The 19,011-nt window shown below is 39.6% G+C and overlaps 1 protein-coding gene across 8 annotated transcripts in view; it reads left to right on the top strand.

Annotated features, from left to right (window-relative positions):
- The window catches only part of LOC103151430 (liprin-alpha-3-like), a 34,759-nt gene that overhangs the window by 7,537 nt on the left and 8,211 nt on the right, over nucleotides 1-19,011 (top strand). For 5 of the 8 annotated variants that reach the window (XM_007571482.2, XM_016681428.1, XM_007571478.2 and 2 more), the window contains exons 2-21: nucleotides 1,097-1,851; nucleotides 4,442-4,543; nucleotides 5,558-5,722; nucleotides 8,624-8,698; nucleotides 8,791-8,850; nucleotides 9,035-9,163; nucleotides 10,367-10,459; nucleotides 10,832-10,884; nucleotides 12,187-12,280; nucleotides 12,405-12,539; nucleotides 13,534-13,617; nucleotides 13,708-13,839; nucleotides 13,926-13,988; nucleotides 14,072-14,151; nucleotides 15,010-15,196; nucleotides 16,004-16,197; nucleotides 17,010-17,253; nucleotides 18,043-18,182; nucleotides 18,268-18,416; nucleotides 18,765-18,861. In XM_007571482.2, the coding sequence (XP_007571544.1) occupies nucleotides 1,519-1,851; nucleotides 4,442-4,543; nucleotides 5,558-5,722; nucleotides 8,624-8,698; nucleotides 8,791-8,850; nucleotides 9,035-9,163; nucleotides 10,367-10,459; nucleotides 10,832-10,884; nucleotides 12,187-12,280; nucleotides 12,405-12,539; nucleotides 13,534-13,617; nucleotides 13,708-13,839; nucleotides 13,926-13,988; nucleotides 14,072-14,151; nucleotides 15,010-15,196; nucleotides 16,004-16,197; nucleotides 17,010-17,253; nucleotides 18,043-18,182; nucleotides 18,268-18,416; nucleotides 18,765-18,861 (2,609 nt within the window). In that variant the 5' untranslated portion in view covers nucleotides 1,097-1,518. Of the gene's footprint in view, nucleotides 1-1,096; nucleotides 1,852-4,441; nucleotides 4,544-5,557; nucleotides 5,723-8,623; nucleotides 8,699-8,790; nucleotides 8,851-9,034; nucleotides 9,164-10,366; nucleotides 10,460-10,831; nucleotides 10,885-12,186; nucleotides 12,281-12,404; nucleotides 12,540-13,533; nucleotides 13,618-13,707; nucleotides 13,840-13,925; nucleotides 13,989-14,071; nucleotides 14,152-14,957; nucleotides 14,970-15,009; nucleotides 15,197-16,003; nucleotides 16,198-17,009; nucleotides 17,254-18,042; nucleotides 18,183-18,267; nucleotides 18,417-18,764; nucleotides 18,862-19,011 lie in introns of all 8 variants that reach the window. The other 3 variants (XM_016681426.1, XM_016681427.1, XM_007571481.2) reach the window with 3 other exon arrangements.

Raw genomic sequence — 19,011 nt, forward strand, 5'->3', positions numbered from 1 at the left:
CTAAAACATGCAGGACAGGGGGGATTGAGAAGCACTGCATTAAGGCAATAAATCGGAATTGGGTCACTTCAGGCTACCTTCTTCCCTATGTCCTGATATTTCTTCTGTCTTTCCTCTCTTCCCTTTCTCATCATTTCTTCCCTCCTTCATCGTGCTTTTCCTACTTTTATTCCTTTCTTCTTTGCAGTTCTTGGTTTGACTAGATTTCATAATAAAATATGACACTGTAAAAAAAAAATCCGATTTGAATCGGGAGTCGTTTCAGGCTGCAGTGTGAACGTAGCTAAAATCAATAAATTATTGAGTTAGTTTACTTCAATAACTAATTTCACCAAGACAAACACATTATATAGATTACTTACACAGACTGATGTAAAATCCTAATTGCAATAATTTTCTTCTTACAGCTAATAAAAAAACATTTAAGATTAGAATATTACACCAGACCAATAAAACATATTTTAACTAAAGAAATGTGATGTTTATAAAAATGATGTAAAATCACTGCCTAAATGTTATTTTTAATATAAATTTTACAGAATTTGAATCAAATTTGATCCAAAAGAAATTATCCTGTTATTGTTATGCTGTATGTATGTATATTTTTGTACAGTTTTGGTTTATTTACTGCTCTGACGGTGTTGTTCTCTCAGCCTTTTGTAGAATCTGTATACTCCAGTTACGATTATTTAATTACCCAATATGTGACGATTACTTGACTAATCAATTCATCACGATTAATCTGATTAATTGCGTCAGCCCTAATTTGCACACTTCTGTTTCCGTCATTCTGCAGACCTGGAAAGTTTCCAGGCTTAGAAACGCTGACTGACATTTTTGTGCAATCTGAGATCCTGAAGCATGACAATAGAAGCCAATTAGAGTTAGAATTGCTACTTTTTTTATATAATTTAGGTCTTTATTAAGATGTTAATCTACTAGTTTCTTTTGAACAAAATTCTGAGTGGAAGCAATCATCTTGTAATTCTGTCAGCTTCCTCTGACGTACGTCATTCTGTCCTTTCTTATTTGTGCGTAGCAGTTCTTTTGAAGTCTCTGCTAGCTGAGCTAATGCTACGCTTGCTCTGTTTTGCAGCTCTTCCTGCTGGTGCTGTGAGGAGCTCTGCCTGTGGAAACCATTTAAAGCAACCGGCCCACCTTTATCCCTTCCTGGTCCTTAACCCTTTCCCTCCCATGTCCCTGGCCAACCCTAGATACCCCCCGGAAGGGCAACGCTGTGTTATCTGCCTCTTCCACATGAACATTCGGATCATTTCCCATGTAGGTCAGGACTTTGTGATGAAAGACTAGTAAGCAAAGAGAGCAAACACAACGGCAATAAACTCAAGAAGAAGTGGATGTAGAGACAACCAAAGGGAAGCTATTTTTGGAAGATGTAAAGATTTATATTTTATACATCTAACTTTTAGTACGAGCAAATAAAAAAACCAAGAGAGTTTGCACGTACAATCCCCTCATTAGGTTTCTCCACTAACTCCACTCACACGCCGCGGTCTCATGATGATGTGCGAGGTGATGCCCACCATATCTGAGGATGGGCGCAGCAGCAGCGGCGGAGGCCCCACCTCGCCCCCCGGGGCAGGAGTGGGCGGGGGCCCCGCCGGAGCCATGGGTGGAGGGGGATTCAGCAGCAGGGAGCCCAGGGGGGACGAAGGAGGCAGCACGGGGAACCTGGAGTCTCTGATGGTCAACATGCTGACGGAGAGGGAGAGGCTGCTGGAGAACCTGAGGGAGACGCAGGACAGCCTGGGCACGGCACAGCTCCGCCTCCGTGAGCTCGGCCACGAGAAGGAGTCGCTCCAGAGGCAGCTGTCCATCGCTCTGCCCCAGGTGAGGTGCTGGTTTGGGTGGGTGGGACAGGTAGAACCTTAAAGGGGCAGCATCATGTGTTTCCCAGGCACAAAGTGCCACTTTATAACTTCAGTTGTTATAAAAATGCTGCAAAATACAAAATCTTACCAAGTATTTTAGGTCTAGTTTCTAGTGCAAATATCTTAGTTCACCTGAAATAAGACAAAGCTAACTCAAAGTAGCCTTGTAGCTAGATGTAGAGGCTTGTCTTAAATAATTTCTTAATATTGATTAAGAAGTTTTAGTTCCATTAGCAGATTATTTTCCCATAAGTTAATTTATCTGCCAGTGGAACTAGAACTTTTCATCAATATTAAGGGATTATTTTCTAAAACGTGTGCATGTATCTTGCTGAAAAGTTTATTTTAAGTCAGTTTGACTTATTCAAGGTGTACGAAGATATTTACATTAGAAACTAGACCAAAAATACTTGTTAAAATTTTGTCTTTGCAGTATTTATATCGAATATGTTTTAAAAGAAATTTGACTTCCAAATTTAACGCCTTGAAATTGGGTTTTTGTCTCTTTAAAAACTCCTGCTCTTTGTGAAGCTCCACCCTCAGGAAGTCATCACAACATGGCTCCTCTACTAACACTTTAACAAAGTTTTTACCAGCGTTGCTCTGAGAAGTAGCTCCTATAATCAGCTCAGATGTGCAGTTCCATCAGGTGTTTGCTAATTGCTACTGGCTAGTGTGTAGGAGCTGAAGGGGGGACAAGCTACGCCACGAAGGTGGAGCTAGGCCCACCCAGGTGTTTTGCACAGCTGAATGGTTGCCATGGTGATTAAAGGATTTCTCAAACGTGTGAAAGAATGAAAGCAAGACTTCAGGTATGAGGAAATGACATCATAACATGATGTAAAGCTCAAACTTTTAAAACCTTTTAAGAACAGTGGGTCAACTGGTGGACTGCTGTAGCACCCTAGGACCCTGATTGGCTGGATTTATGGGTGAAACCCTGCACTGCAAAACATTAGAAGGTGGTTCAACGTGAAAATGAAAGTCCACCTGCTGCCTTGGAAATGCAAATTAAGTCAACAAGAAAAACTGTTTTGGTTTTAACTCAGAAATTAAAGTTCACGAAGCTGATTTTACAACAGTTGTCTAAACATTGTTTTTAATTTCATTAATCTTGAAATGTGAGTTTTAACTTAATGCTGCAATTTAAACCAAATAATTATTTCACAAAATGCAAGAAAACAAACTGTCCCAGTTAAAGAGCCACATTTCTCTGTTATTTTACTCACAATATGAAGTTAAAATAACGACTTATTTTACTGTAGAATAATTTAAATTCTTGTTTCAAATCACATGAACCAAGTTTCTGATCTGATGATGAATTTTATGAAACATCTGAATGAATTCAGTTCAGAAACATTTAGTGTGAACAGATCAGCGTAACGCACTTCCATCTCAGGAGACAGAAACACGCCGCTAAGCATTCTGGGAAATAGTTCCCACTTCTGTCTTTTTCTTCTTTCATTTTTTTAAGTGTTAACCTAAAAACTCTGTTTATTCAACTCTTAATAAAAAGTTAATACAACTTACTGGTGTAAGTTTATCTTTCACAAACTCACAGGTTTAGGTTCAAAATCTAAAATTAACTAAATTTATTTGACTTAAAGAATAAAGACAGTAGACACAACTAAATGCAGCTCAAATGTTTTACAGTGTCTGATTAGAATGAAAAAAGGACTGTAGATGAAAAAGTGATGCAAAGACAGACAGACAGACAGACTGAGGTTCCACAGAAAAGACAAAGACGCTAAAGGCTAACTGAGAATCTGACCCCGATCCAAGCAAGAAACAATCCCACAAGGCCGATGGCCAATGAACCCACTGTGTCACCATCTGCATGCATCTCTCTCCGTCTTACTCTCCTCCCTTTCAAACACAAACGAGTTATATTTATCTGCTTTTCTCTGTTTCTAACCATAAATCAGGCCGCTGCACACACCTGAAACACGCAAGGCGTCTTTACGAACGGCGCTAAGCTGCAGCCGTAGGTGCGTTTTATGGAGACGTGAAAAGACAAATGACCACAGATGGTGCGGGGCTTTGCAAAGATCACGCAGGACACGGCGTCCTGTTTGCACCCAGGCGCTGCAGATGTATTCCCAGTGGTGTCATAAACGCCGTTTGATGCTTTGTTTTGGGGGTCTCTGCCGAGCGCTGCGCTGCCGGCCCGTTGTGTAACAGCGTGATGTAATCTGTCCATGAAGAAGAGTTCACGGGAGAATCTGTGTCAGAGATTCACCTGATTGTTATGTAGCTTTACATCATGTACAACCTACAGCTTTAGTCGCCGGCGTCTCGCTAAACGTGTTTCTGGGAGCCTTTTGGTTGTGTATATTTTTAGCTTTCTTTGTTTGAATCCTTGAAGCAGCCAATTATATTTAGTTTTGCAAAATCCAGATTTATTTTTTTATATACCTTGATCTGTACTGTATTGTCTCATTGCAGCCTAGCCACATTTAGAGTATTACAAACATACATTCAGTCTGTTTTCCTGCTCCTGACTGCAGCTTGTGTGTGTGTGTGTGTGTGTGTGTGTGTGTGTTTCACAGGAGTTCGCCGTGTTGACTAAGGAGCTGAACGTTTGCCGGGAGCAGCTTCTGGAGAGGGAGGAGGAAATTGCTGAGCTCAAGGCGGAGAGAAACAACACACGTGTAAGACGTTTAGCGGCCATTTTGCCTATTAGCGCCGTCGCAGCCTCTGACTCGCTGCTCACCCCGCTGTGGCTGTGAAGCCGCTTCATTCGCCTCTGTTTCCTAATTATCTCGTCTTTTGCCCATTCACATTCTAACTCTACTTCCTTCTTTGTCTTCCTGTTTTTATTTTTCTTCCTTCTGTGTTCTTTTAATTTATTTTGCAAAACTATTCCTTAAACGTTCTGCTTTTCCCGATGACATGCTCTGATCTAAACTGTTGGATTGTGTTTCTATTAGTTTTCCTGATGGATCGTAAATCTCCGTCTTTCCATCGACGGTGACCAGCTTCCCCTCAGCATGAAGCTGCCACCACCTTGTTTCAGATGATAATTTACTTATTAATATAAACAGTGGATCTCTGCATTCTGATTCCGTTTAATGAACACAGTGGCTTGCACTGTATTTTATTTAATGCTAATTTTAATTTTATTTAATTTATTCGGTAGGGAAAATGCACGTTAATTAACATTTTTGTAAATGCATCAGAATTAGCCACCGGGGTATTTTTTCACCTGTTGTCTCTGGACAATGAGTAATTTGTCTTGCTAAAAACAAACAAAGGTGATAAAAAACAAGGTTAAAGTGATTTAACGTCATAAATAAATGTGCAAATAAATACAAAAAATATAATCAATTCAAACAGTAATTGCAAAAAAAAGGAAACTAACATAATTATAAAAAGTATAAGAAGTAAATAAAAAATAGCAGAAGGTACTTATTATTAAAAGTATTGACAAATCTATGAGTCTTTGTTTGTTTTTAAAAAATAGATTATAAGTGAGATTTTATATCCACTTTTGTTTCAGTTTTGCATCCATTTTTGAAGATCTGCCACATAAAACCCATCACATAATGTTGTTATTTGATACAATGTGAGAACATTTGCATGGAGTGAATAGTTTGCCCGGCCCGGTTCCTCCTCTGAGCTGCAGCGTTTCCTGATGTTCACTTCCTCTCCCCTCCGTCCTGCAGCTGCTGCTGGAGCACCTGGAGTGTCTGGTGTCCCGCCACGAGCGCAGCCTGAGGATGACGGTGGTGAAGAGGCAAGCCCAGTCCCCTGCAGGCGTGTCCAGCGAGGTGGAAGTCCTCAAGGCTCTCAAATCCCTGTTTGAGCACCACAAAGCCTTGGACGAGAAGGTGGGTCAGTGCAGCGGTGAAATGTATTCGCTTTCCTTCCCTCTTCCAGCAAATCATCCAGGCTTACCCTACTTTCCTTCCTGCTCTCATTAAAGTTAGTGTGGAGATGCTCTGAAGGTGCCTGGGTGCTGCCTGACCTAAAATGAAGCATCAACCAAACGCGGCAACCAGCTTCAGGAGGATGGAGAGAATTTAGTCAAAGAGCAAAACAGGAATGTAAAAAATAAAATAAAGTTAACAAGCTCAATAAGATAGTCTCACTCAACAATTTACATAAAAAAATAACTTAATTTGAATAAATTCATTCAGTGGGTAAAAACATTTGTGATCAGAATGTTTAGAAACTTTATATTAGTTATGATTTTCTATTTACCTGCATTTTTAATATGACTGGACACAAAGGCCAAATTTCTATTTGCTCCTTTTCAAAACCAGAAAGACAGGAGAACATGCCTTTCAAATTAAAGCTGGTGCGTTAAACTTCAGACGCCATGAAACGGCTAAATAAAGTAAACAGCCGTTAATGTCGTTATGTCTCATCAATAATATGAATACTGGCGAATGTCACAATAATGAAATTACTTCTGAACTTAATGTTCTTAAGTGTTCCTGCTTTGGGTTTATTGTAAAAATTAGATTTTTAGTAGTCCATCCAGTGCCTGAAAAAAAAAGTACTCCCTATTTTCATTTGAACAACAAAATTTTATTTAAAAGTTGCTTCTGGCCAAAGTTTCAACCATCTTAGTTAGAGCTGTTTCTTAATAACTTTACCACCACTTTATCTTTTAGTTATTGTTATGCCAATTTAGATAACAAGCATCATCAAATATATATCACTGGCCAAGTTGTTTCTTTGCCATGTTGTAAAATAAAAAAGCAAATATCTTAAAATACTGCCTTCTATTTCAATCATTCTTTTTTTGAGTTGACCTGAATTTAAGTGGAAATAAATAGAAGTTGTAAAAACGCTGGTGAAACCTGATGGTTGTTCTTACGTGGGAAAACCATGGAAACCTGAAGAATCTATTGGTGGAAAAAAAAAAACAAAACTATTTTCCAAAAATAAAATGTGCAAAAACAGAAAATCTGATTATTTGATCAGATCTATTTATTGCTCAGACATAACGGTGGTAAATTTGGGATGTACTCTGCAGCCCTGTGTAGTATTTTATAACTATTTGGGGAAAATCAAGGCAACATAAGCTTAAAGTAAGATGTGAGTTTATCCTCCTGAGTCAAGAGAGTACCTGTTAGCGTTTACCTGTCCATAACGACTGAAGTTTAAATGAAGTGTAACTGTGACATAAAAGGCTGGATGAAGATCCAAGTTTATCTCGTCACAGCTCAAAGTCAGGAAGCTGATAAGGGAGGTAAAAGAAAAAAAAAAGAAGCAAATCTCCAGAGTTCAGCGTTGGGGAACTGCAGTATTTTTTTTTATTGAGAGATTAATACACTGCAGCTTTTTACATAATCTACCAGGTGTGTCAGTGAACGTAGAGAAGAAAAAAAGGTTTTAAAAGGGAACGTTTTACCAACAATGGATGTGTGAACAATTTTTGACGCCATATATGAGGTATAGTTCCATTGTCTGAGTTTACAGGAAAATAAAAACTGTATTCATGATGAAAATCCAGAGAAGATAAGAGCATTCCTCCCCAGGGCGAACAAATGAGCTCTCATTCCTCCCCAGGCTGCCTCAATCCGAGGGTTAAAGAGGCTTGATAATCAAATATCTGGATCAGCATTTGCTCAGTCCAGAGGAAATGGTCAATATTTTGCATCTGAAAAAACGTTTCCAATCTTCCATTGGTGCTTCTAGACTTTGTGAATAATGAAAATGCTTTTGGCACCAGTGTGTTTGGCATCATTTTGCTTTTTCCTCTCCGGTTCCTCCTGCACCCAAAGAGCAGAGCTGATTTCTTACAACAATGTTTGTTTCAGTTTTGTCTACTTCCATGAATTGACGATGCAGAAACACTAAATCTTACCAAGTATTTTGGTATAGTTTTGAGTGCAAATATTTTAGTACACTTGAAATAAGACAAAACTAACTTACAAGTAACTTTTCAGCAAGATACAGGAGCTTGTTTAAAGTCAGTAATTCCAGTTCTAGTAGATTATTTTACTTATAACAAGACATTTCCCCATACTACAGGTGAAATAATCTGCACTTGTATCGTTTATCATGATAAATTTTGATTTATTGCCGTCATAATAAATTCAAATGAATGATGTTCAAAATCCCCCCAAAACTGTCTGTATTGTTTAGGTTGTTATTTTTGCAACTTTCAACACTGACAAAGACGGTATCTATAATGACAGTATCTGTAAATTTCGATTCAAGTCGATATGTGTTTCCAAGAGCAGTATTTGTGTTTGTGGGGCTTTATTTGTTGTCATACAGTCACAGTCATAAGAAGTAATAAATAGTTATCGTTACTACAAGATATTGTGATAAGAACTTTAAGTCCATCACACCAATCACTGCATAGCATTACTTTTTTTATTATTATTTTTTATCAATATCAATTAATTATTGATCATCTTGCTGAAAAGTTACTTTAAGTTAGTATTGCTACTCTTACTCTAGTAAAATTTCTGAATTTTCTACCCACTTAATAAAAAACAAGCATGTTTTTACCAAAAATTCACCTGACACAAACACACAGCTGGAGTTTTTCTTAAAGTTTTATAAGTTTTTTTTTTATTGAAAGAGACTAATCTGATTGTTAATTTTTGTTACTTAAATTATTGTCATCAATAACACTTGGTAATAGTTTGTGTTTTTTTAGTGCATAACCAGTCGCTGCCGCAGTCATGGCTCCTGAGGTTCCTGCTTAACGTAAAGTTCAGCGCCACGGCGGCCATCTTACCTGGGTCACTGTGTGTTTTCCCCATCAGGTTCGAGAGCGGCTCCGTGTGGCCCTTGAGAGGGTGTCCATGTTAGAAGATCAGCTCGCAGCGTCTTCTCAAGAGGTAAGCTCAGATGCAAACCAACTCCTCCAGCTCATTTAGCGTGATTATTAATCCGAAGTTTCTGTTTGGACTTTTTGTCTCCCTCTTTTCAGGTAATCTCTTTAAGAGACCAAATTAAAAGACGTCAACAAGGGGTGGACGGCGGGAAAGATGTAAGGGAGGGTTTTCTGCATGTTGGTTCCAGTTGTCTTTGTGTACGTGTTAGCAAAGTAGATTTTGGGTACCATGGTGTGTCAGTGTGATTTTCCACCTCTTCCGAAGTTTAAAAAAAGATCCAAACTCATTATTTTTTTTCTCCGTTACTCTCATTGTTTTGCTGTTTCGTCCTCTTTCCAGCGGCTCCCCAACGGCCCCTCGTCTGGGCTGGAGGACGGGGAGCTGGAGAGGCAGCGGGAAGGGGAGATAGAGCGGCAGAAAGCCGAGCTGTCCCAGCTGAGGGAGAGGCTGGCCCTCATGTGCCGACAGGTGAGTGAGCCTCATGTTGCGCCTCAGAGAAGACAGGTTTCCAGCTGTCTTTTGCAGGGATGCTAACTTTAACTTAAAATTTTCAGCTAGAATATTGAGGCGCCATGATGGACGTCGGAAATTAGGGACGGAAGAATTGAACAGAGCGACTGAAATAGTTTTCCTTAGTTGTTTTTGCCAATTTATTCATGACTTCTACTTGTTCGAGTCAAGATAACTTGTCTATGAACGCAACACACCTGGTCGGGGCTTATAGACGGCGAGATTTACAAAAGTTGTAAACAGCTAGCTTAGGAAACGACCCGTACCTCCTCTCTCCTGACGTGTTGATCAGATTACTTTACCTGAATTCACACCACATGATTTATATCGCTATGTCATAAACAGCCTTTGCCTTTAAACCAGAGCAACATCGAAACGTACAAAAGACGAGATGCTAACCATTTTCCCCCATACATGCTAGGCTACATGACGGTGCGACACTGTCTCCATGGTTACCAATAGTTAGACGCACCTTCCCCATAATGCGATATCTTTCTAATCATACTTGCTTATGAAACATACGAATATTAATCTTCTTACCTTGTAAAAAGCCTTCGCTACAAGTCCGCGTTGACACCGAGGCTGACAGTCGTTATGATTAACGGCTGCTATCATCGCCGCAGTAAATTTCCTCATTAAAAGTTATGCAATAAAATGACAAGTTTGGTTTCTGTCTTTGTCTGTTGTGCAGCCGACCGCTGAGCACCCTGTGGCCATTTGTAAAGTGCAATCAGCTAAATAGAAGCCATGTTTGGCTACCTGCTGCCTGTCTTTTTATACAGGCTTTAAAGGAGCGCATTGGTTGTTTTGACGTCCATCATGGCGGAGCAGATTTCCGAATAGCGTGACGTCACTTGCAAAGGGTCAATAACTCCCAAAACAGAAAACCTGCTCCCTCTAGTGGCAAATTACACTTTTGCAGTACAAAACTTCAGAAATATTGGATATCAGCCAAATAAATTTTTTTTAGCCTAATCTGATTTGTATAACTATTGACATACAAAAAAACGGTTTGACTGAGGATTAAAAAAATGTGTTTGTACATTAACCAGATGGAGATTGTCATCAGTCGCTGTTGTTTCAATTTGACACCTAATTCTGTGGCAGATAATAGTGAATTCTGCAGGTTCAGTGTGTGGCGTTTTCTCTCGCTCACACTAGGTTGGAGAAATAGAGGAACAGCTTGCGGCCGCCAGGAGGGAGGTGACGAAGACGGAGGAGGCCAATCAGAAGCTCCAAAGGGAAGTGAAGGAGGTCTGTTGGACCAATCTGTCCCTTCCTGGCCCGGACCCGGAGCTGTCTCAGCACCGGGGCTCCAGGGGTAGATCCAGACTCTGTGGGCATAGCGGCTAATAATACACCGGGTTATTCTGGGGCTGGGTTAGCAGGGAATCACAAATTGTTTAACAGTTAAAATATTTTATATATTTATTCGGATTACTGATATTTCAGACCCAAATATATGCAAAGAGAGGAGTGAATAGTAACACTGCAGAGTCTAAACAGAATGCTTACGCAGGGCAGAAATGCATATTTTCTCCTTTTGTTAGCATTAATCAGTTTTCCGGACTGCACGGTAACAGCTGCGTTGTTGGATAGAATAACCTGAACTGCTGCTTTTTACAGGCTCTCTGCCAAAGAGAAGACATGGAAGAGAGAATTACAACGCTAGAGCGAAGGTAACAGATCATAACCAAAAGTCTAAGTGCAAAATCACCGAGTTTGTGTTTGTTTTCAAAAATTTTCCCCCTTTAATCCCACACATTTCAACAAAAAATTAATATTTTAGGTGGAAATGGTTATATAATGTTGCCAAAGGTGGCAAGTGGAAAACCAAGCAAACTCCTGTGATGGATCTTCAGTTACAAGGCAATTTAAATTCACACTAGCTCATGTCGCATTTGGTATGAGCTAGCGTGAAGCTAGTTTAAACTGTTGAAGCAACTTTTGGCATCCCACTCTACCTGGCTAATCTTTTCCAAGTATATCAGATTTTGAAGAAATGTTTCTGGCGCCTCCTCAGATGTGCTCCTGAACTTATGCTAGGCCATTTCTGATTTATTTGGAAGATGGAAGTTTCATCCATTGTCACATGAAAATCCAGTTTAATCAGCTTCACTCATAAATTCTCGCCGCTCCTTCAATGTTGCTGTCTGTCTCTGGCTACTTTCCAACTTATCCTTTCTTTAATTTGGAGCAATCTCCTTTTTTTTGTAACATCAGTCTGTGTTTTCTCAAATTATTGATAAGACAACACACAGTTTTTGTAGCCCCCTCCTGACTGATACCTTTACAAGTTGAACTCTTTGCAATTCTGTAACCTCTTTAGAAACTATCACTTTTTGTTCAGGGGTGGAAAAGAGCAAAGTACAAGGAAAACCTACTGCAGGTCCTAAATTTTATTTTTAGGTTAATCGGATTCATTGTATTTGATGGCAGGTGGGACTTCCTAAACAAGACTGAATGATAAACTGAATCAAAAGTTACGTATTAGCAGTATGCAGGTTACTGTCCTTATTTTATCTTATTTTATTTTATTTTTTGCAGTCTGGTTAGATCCATGCAAAGGAGGATTATGGCCACTGAGGAAAAAAACATGAAAAGAATTCTGACTCAGAATTTTTATTTTTTATCAGAATTTTTATTTTTTCTCAGAATTTTGACTTTTTTCTTAGAATTTTTTTTACTTTTTTCTTAGAATTCTGACTTTTTTGTCATAATTCTGACATTTTTCCTAGACTTTTTACTTTTGATCTCAAAATATTAAAGTCAGAATTCTGATTTTGATCTCAGAATTTTGACTTTTTTCCCAGAATTCAGACTTTTCTCAGAATTTTGACTTTCAGAAGAATTCTGAGAAAAATGTCAGAATTCTTCTTTTTTTCAGTGTCCCTAATCCTCTCCTGTAAAAAGCAGAATTGAAACTATTAACAACCTGTGACAACCTGAACCAGAAACATGTTGGTTTCCGTTGCCTGCAGGTACCTGAGTGCCCAGAGGGAGGCGACCTCTCTCCATGACATCAAAGACAAGCTGGAGAACGAGCTGGCCAGCAAGGAGTCCCTGCACAGACAAGTAAATCTGCCTCTGAGCAGGCAAAAAAACACCTCACTGTTTGAGAGCAAATATGAAAATGGATCTGGAGGAGTATTTTCCAGCTGCAGAGCTCATAGGCATGAGTTTGCTTTTCTGTGTCCAGAGTGAGGAGAAGAACCGGCAGCTGCAGGAGCGTCTGGATGAGGCCAAGCAGAAGCTGCAGCAGACGCTGCAGAGGGCCGAGACGCTGCCGGAGATCGAGGCGCAGCTCGCTCAGAGAGTCGCTGCTCTCAATAAGGTGATCATGTTTTACCAGACCTGGTCCCAGCATCTGCACTGTAGTAAGAGGAGCACTACTTCAACTAAGAGTACAAAAGTATTTGGTAAATAGTCCACTGAGTAACTGATCAAAACAAAAACCATTCAACATTTCAAAATTACATCAATATTTGGACCAAAATGTAAAGTTATGAGGGAAATGTTGGTATTTTAAGGACCAAATTGAAAATATAAATATCAGGCAAAATAAAACAAAATCCAAGTCAGTTTCTTTCCATATAAAAAAGTTTAACACAAACTGCAGCTGTGTGTTTGTGTCTGGTGAATTTTTGTTTGTTCTTCATTCAGTGAGTAAAAAATCCAGAAATTTTACTCAAGTAAAAAATGACTCAAGTGATGGAACAACACCAAGCAGTGTAACTCTGAAGTGGAAGGAAAATAATAAATGGCTCTCATGATTATTTTTACATGAGCATTTGGATTCTGATTCTACAAATTTTCAGAAAATTACTAATTACTTAATTATAACAAACTGATAAAATCCACAGTGAAACCAGTAACTTTCAGAAGTTTAAGGCAGAGTTAAGTTAAACAATATTCAGTTCAGTTTGAACTGAAAATGATTTATTGAAACGCTGTAACTCATTATTTCATTTCTCCTGAATTTGAAGAGCCTCTGACTAAAGACGCTCTGTTTTTCTAAGACGTGGATGTTCAGGGTTGTTTTTCTGTAAAATCCTTCTTGGATATTCTAAGCTGTTAAATCTGTGATCCTAAAATAATTATGACTGTAATTTCAGATTTAATTCTTCACAAAACTCTTCAGAGATTCTGGATTTGATGAATAACTTTGAGCATTGTGTATCTGTTTCCTTTGGTTTCTACATTTTTCTGTTGTTGGTGACATGAAATCCCATCTAAAACATGTTGGTTTGTGGTTGTTACATGAGAAAACAAGCTTCCATTCAGACACAGGTTACGCTGTAATAATTTAAAAACTGATTTGTTACCAGGCAGAGGAGCGCCACGGAAACTTTGAGGAGCGACTGCGGCAAATGGAAGCCCAGCTTGAAGAGAAAAATCAAGAACTACAACGGGTAACATCGTTTTCTTTCTCTTTGGCTTCCTTCACCAGAGATTTTTCTCTTTTTTTAACAGTAAGTTCGGCTTCCTTTGCCTGATTTCAGGCCAGGCAGCGGGAGAAGATGAACGATGAACACAACAAACGGCTCTCGGATACGGTAGATAAACTTCTGTCTGAGTCCAACGAGAGGCTTCAGCTGCACCTCAAAGAGAGGATGGCTGCGCTGGAGGAGAAGGTGAGGAGAAACCAGAGGTCAGAGGTCAGCTTTGTCCAATGCAACAACATTACACCGCCAATGCTCTCTCTCCTGTTCACTGCCAGAACGCGCTTTCTGAGGAGCTGGCCAACATGAAGAAGATCCAAGACGACCTTCTCGCTAACAAGGTGCTCATTTCTCCTCGTTTGTTTGTTTTAAGTTAAATGTGAATTTCCAGTGAACGAGCTGGAATATTGTGGTTTGTGTTTAGGATCAGCTCCTGGCTGAGCTGGAGCGAGTCCAACTGGAGCTGGATCAGCTGAGAGGCAGACCCGGCTCCTCTTACTCCAGGTTGGCCTCCATCAACGTTTAACTGAACCTTCTTCTGTTTTCAGACTAAAATGATTGAATTTCCATGAAACTTAACATCTGCTGTCTTTGTTAACTACGACCTGCTTAATATTGTTAGTTTTCACTCTTTACTCTGGTGTACCAAGAAATGATTGAAGTCACCGCATGCATTCATCAGAAACATGTCATAATAAATGGGAACGACTTGTTGAAGCAGTTCGAGGTGGAATGATGCAACAAACAACTTTAAATTCGAATTAACACTTAACAACAAAACTGGAAGACATTTTAAATATCCAAAATAAATAAACAAAACGACAAATAAAATTGATGCTGAAGTCTCTATAAACACAATTTCCCTTCAATAAATGGCTGATTAAGATCAATGACCAGAATTTTGTCATCCAGTTTTTGGTAGAAAGAGAAAATAAACAATCATCCAAAAGGAAATAATCAATGTTTTAATTTATCACATGATTAATTGATTTATTACGACAGACTTACATGTGTGGTGATTTATGTAAATAATTCAGCCGTAACGTTGAATTCAAAGGTTCACATCTGACTGTTTTTTTTTGTCACATAATCATTCCACCTTGAAGTAAAAGACGGCTAAAAGCAAAACGTCACTTCTGAAAAATTATCTTCAGAGTACCAGCAATCTCCTTTTGTTTAAATCAGAAAAACCTTCAGATTGTTTTGCTCCGAAAAACCATAAATCAGAATCATATTTATGTCCATGATGAGTGTGTGACCTCTGATGAACTGTCACACTTCACTTCTCACCATCTCCTTGAAAATGGAAGTTGTCATTTTCAGTAAGTTTGCATAACAAATGAATTCTGGATCTCATCGTAGGGCGGGCAGCGTCAGCTCACTTCCCTCCACCCTTTTTCGAAGATCTCTTCCAGGGAGCGCCTCCGAGCTGCGGTACCCTCAGGGCGGGGGCTCGCTCCCGGCCGGCTACGGAAACTCCTCCAGTGGGGTGGTGGTCAGGCGGGCCCACCGCGGCCGCTGGGGGCCTCCCAGGGACGACGGTGGCAAGGTGGTCCTCTCAGGCCGACACAGCACACTGTAAAACATTAGAAGATGATTTAACTTGAAAATAAAAGCCCACCTGCTGCCTGGAAGATGAAATTTAAGTCAACAAGAAAATAGTTTTGGTTTTAACTCAGAAATTAAAGTTCATGAAGCTGATTTTACAACAGGAGACAAGTTGTCTAAACATTGTTTTTTAGTTCATTAATCTTAAATTGTGAGTTTTAACTTAATGCTGCAATTTAAACCAAATAATTATTTCACAAATTGCAAGAAAAAAAAACTGTCCTCACCCAGTTAAAAAGCCACATTTCTCTGATATTAAAAGTTTATTTTAATAAAATAACGACTTATTTTACTGTAGAATAATTTAACTTCTTGTTTCAAATCACATGAACCAAATTTCTGATCTGATGATGAATTTTATGAAACATCTGAATGAATTCAGCTCAGAAACATTTAGTGTGAACAGCTCAATGTAACACACTTCCATCTCAGGAGACAGAAACACGCCGCTAAGCATTCTGGGAAATAGTTCCCACTCCTGACTTTTTCTTCTTCCAGTTTTTAAAGTGTTAACCTAAAAACTCTGTTTATTCAACTCTTAATAAAAAGTTAATACAACTTACTGCTGTAAGTTTATCTTTCCCAAACTCACATTTAGGTTCACAATCTAAAACTCACTAAATTTATTTGAATTAAAGAGCAGAAGACAGTTGACAAAACTAAACGCAGCTCAGATGTTTTACAGTGCAGAGCTTGTTATAAAAGCTAATTTCTAATTATTCCTGAGGAAGACTGTTTCTCTTCTCAGTATGGAGACTGGGACAGTGGCAACATGCTGCCCCCTGGGTTTGAGGGCGGCGTTGAAGGCGGCTGCTCTGATGATGAAGAGGACAGAGAGACTCTGTTTGGGTCCGAGCTTCTGTCTCCCAGCGGACAGACGGACGTCCAGACGCTGGCCATCATGCTGCAGGAGCAGCTGGAGGCCATAAATAAGGAGATCAAGTGAGTATCACTACATTTTTCTGAATTTTTTAACGTTAAAAATGATGCTTGCTTAAATGGGCATTGAAGTGTGAATGCACCATACTAGTTATAAATATGGAGAAAATACTAATACTGGTAAAACCAAGTTAACATGAATAGTAATTTATGGGATCCTTTGAATGTGTAAATATATTTTACTACCTTTCTTTTGTTTGCTTTTATTTTCCATTTCTTTTGTTTGTATATCAATCAATCAAGTTTATTTGCATAGCAACAAGGCAGTTTGAACTGCTTGATATCGTAAAAACATACAAAGTTGTAGAACAAAGTCATATAACTTTTATTACACTACGTTCAATGAAGTCAAACTCAAACTATCGTCCTGAAAACGAGCTGCTCTGAACAGATGGATCTGATGACATCACAAAAGGCAGAAAACAACCAATCAGCTCTTCTGAGTTCAGTTCATTTGTTTTAATTTCATGTTTTAAATCCAGTTCTTTCTCCAGCTGTATTCCTTGTATCCAGAACGGCTGTAGAAACACATTATGGCTCCTTTTAATTAAAAAGCAGCTCCTGTGCCTCTTGTGATGTCATCAAACAGAGCAGAATTAGCTGCTGTTTTTATTCTCTGACTTAATAAAAAAATAATATATTTTGTTAAATCCTGCAGTGGAAACCATGCTGGTGTGTTTATGCTGTCAGTTTACATTTGTTTGCACCGCAGTGGGTAGTAACTTTAATAAAGACTCCTGCTCAGGGTCCAGGGTGGATTTGGGCCCCAGTCATCCAGAACAACATGGTTATTTCCTCCTCTTCTTTCCTCCCAGACTGATTCAGGAGGAGAAGGAGAGCACGGAGCTGCGGGCCGAGGAGATCGAGAGCCGGGTCAGCAGCGTGGCTCTCGATGCCTCGCCTCTCCCTCCGTCCTCACTGGGGGGGCGGGACAGCATGGGGCGGGGCTACATGACCCCGTCCATCACGTCCTCCACCCTGGCGTCGCCGTCGCCTCCCAGTTCTGGTCATTCCACCCCCCGCCTGCCCCACTCGCCTGCCAGGGAGACTGAAAGACAGGTACCGACTCCCAGACAGGGCTCTAATGGTTTGTTTCATGTTGTGACTTTTTGTCCAATTCAATTGGTTTTAATTAGTTTTTAGAGTGTATTTACTCATTTTTATTAGTAAAATACTGTTTAGTTTTTATTAATTATAGTAGTTTTAGTTTTTCATACTATTTGTCATGATAACAAATTTTGCTGGACGATAAATTTTCCCAGAAGTTATTGCGATAAACGATAATATTGTTTTGAGACCATTTAAGTAATATTATAGTAACGGCAAGAACACATTGTCAAAGTTTAATAAACTTAAAATTCAAATGAGCATTTAACAACAGAAACAACAAATAAAATGAATTAAGTCTCTGTAAACAAAATTCTCCTTCAAAAACAAGGAGCTAGTTGAGACCAAAAATTTATAACATTTAGGTAGAAATAGAGAATCGATAAATCATGGAAATGGAAATTATTGAGCTAATTTTAATTTATCATGCATTTAATTGACAGAGTTAACTTTAAATTTTTAGGTGCAGAATTCAAAAGGTCAAAGTATCGTATTGTGGTTATCTATACATCGATTGGTTAACAAATACTCAACAGAAAATAACATTTTCAAAAACGTATGTGTGTTATGAAAACGTGATATAGTTCCAGTCAGTTTTTACTTACTTCAGTTTACAAAAATGTTTTCTCAATTCCAGTTTCCATTATTTTGTTAGTTTTAGTTAAACCAGCAGCAGCATCTTAAAGCGGCGAGACTCTGAGGAGCGCTGTGTAAGTCCAGTGAATGTTTTCCCATTTGCAGAACAGCAAAGAGGGTGAGGAATGCCGAGCGCTGGCCCTGATCGACTCCACACCTCCGCCCGTCCCCCGAGCCCTGCGCTTGGACCGGATGACTCACACACACCCGGGAGCCGGCCTGGACGACCACCGCGAGTTCCGCAGGTGCAGAACGGAAACCCTGCTGTGAACGAGGCCTGCTAGCAGTCATCATACTTCAACTGTTCTCTGGTTGTTTCTGTTTGCTCAGTCTTTCTGCTGACGGCGCCACCACAGCGAGCCAGGACTCCCTTCACAAAGCCAGCAAAAAGAAAAGCATCAAGTCGTCCATCGGCCGTCTGTTTGGCAAGAAGGAGAAGGGGAGAATCGGCACGCCTGGGCGGGAATCTGCCTCTCTGGGTCTGTGGACAAACTGGAAGCTGCTCTGCTGGACCGGTTTTACAGAGCAAAACTAAAACAAAACTGTAAAATATAGAACTGAATAGAATAAACTTTATTGATCCCCAAGGGGAAATTGCTTATTCGTTGACAAGCTACTCTGTCTAAGGTATTAAATAATATTTTAAAAAGACTTAAATAAGTAAGCTTAGCCTGGTGGGGGCACAAGTAAAGCCTGGCCACCCGCCAGTCTTTGGGGGAAACCCTGTGACAAACAGTAGCCAAAGTAGCCAGTTTTAACTTGCAGAATCAACATGTAAACTTGGTTATTTACCAACCTGTGGACTGAAGCAGTTGTTTTCCCCACAGCCTCCACTCCGTCTGATGACCTCGGCTCGGCCGACCCACTGGGCCTGGCGAAGCTCGGGACGGGAACGGTGGAGAAAGATCGCCGCAGCAAAAAGAAGTGAGACCAGACATCTTTCCTCACTCTTCTCATGTTAGAAGATAATCTCTGGAGCAGATTTGTTAATCACAGTCGAGTGACACCAAGCATGCACTGAGGGATGCTATAAAATGACATCTCATGTTTACTGTTATTTATAAATGGAAACAT

The sequence above is a fragment of the Poecilia formosa genome, unplaced genomic scaffold, assembly GCF_000485575.1.
Source record: "Poecilia formosa unplaced genomic scaffold, Poecilia_formosa-5.1.2 Scaffold281, whole genome shotgun sequence".
NCBI lineage: Eukaryota > Metazoa > Chordata > Actinopteri > Cyprinodontiformes > Poeciliidae > Poecilia > Poecilia formosa.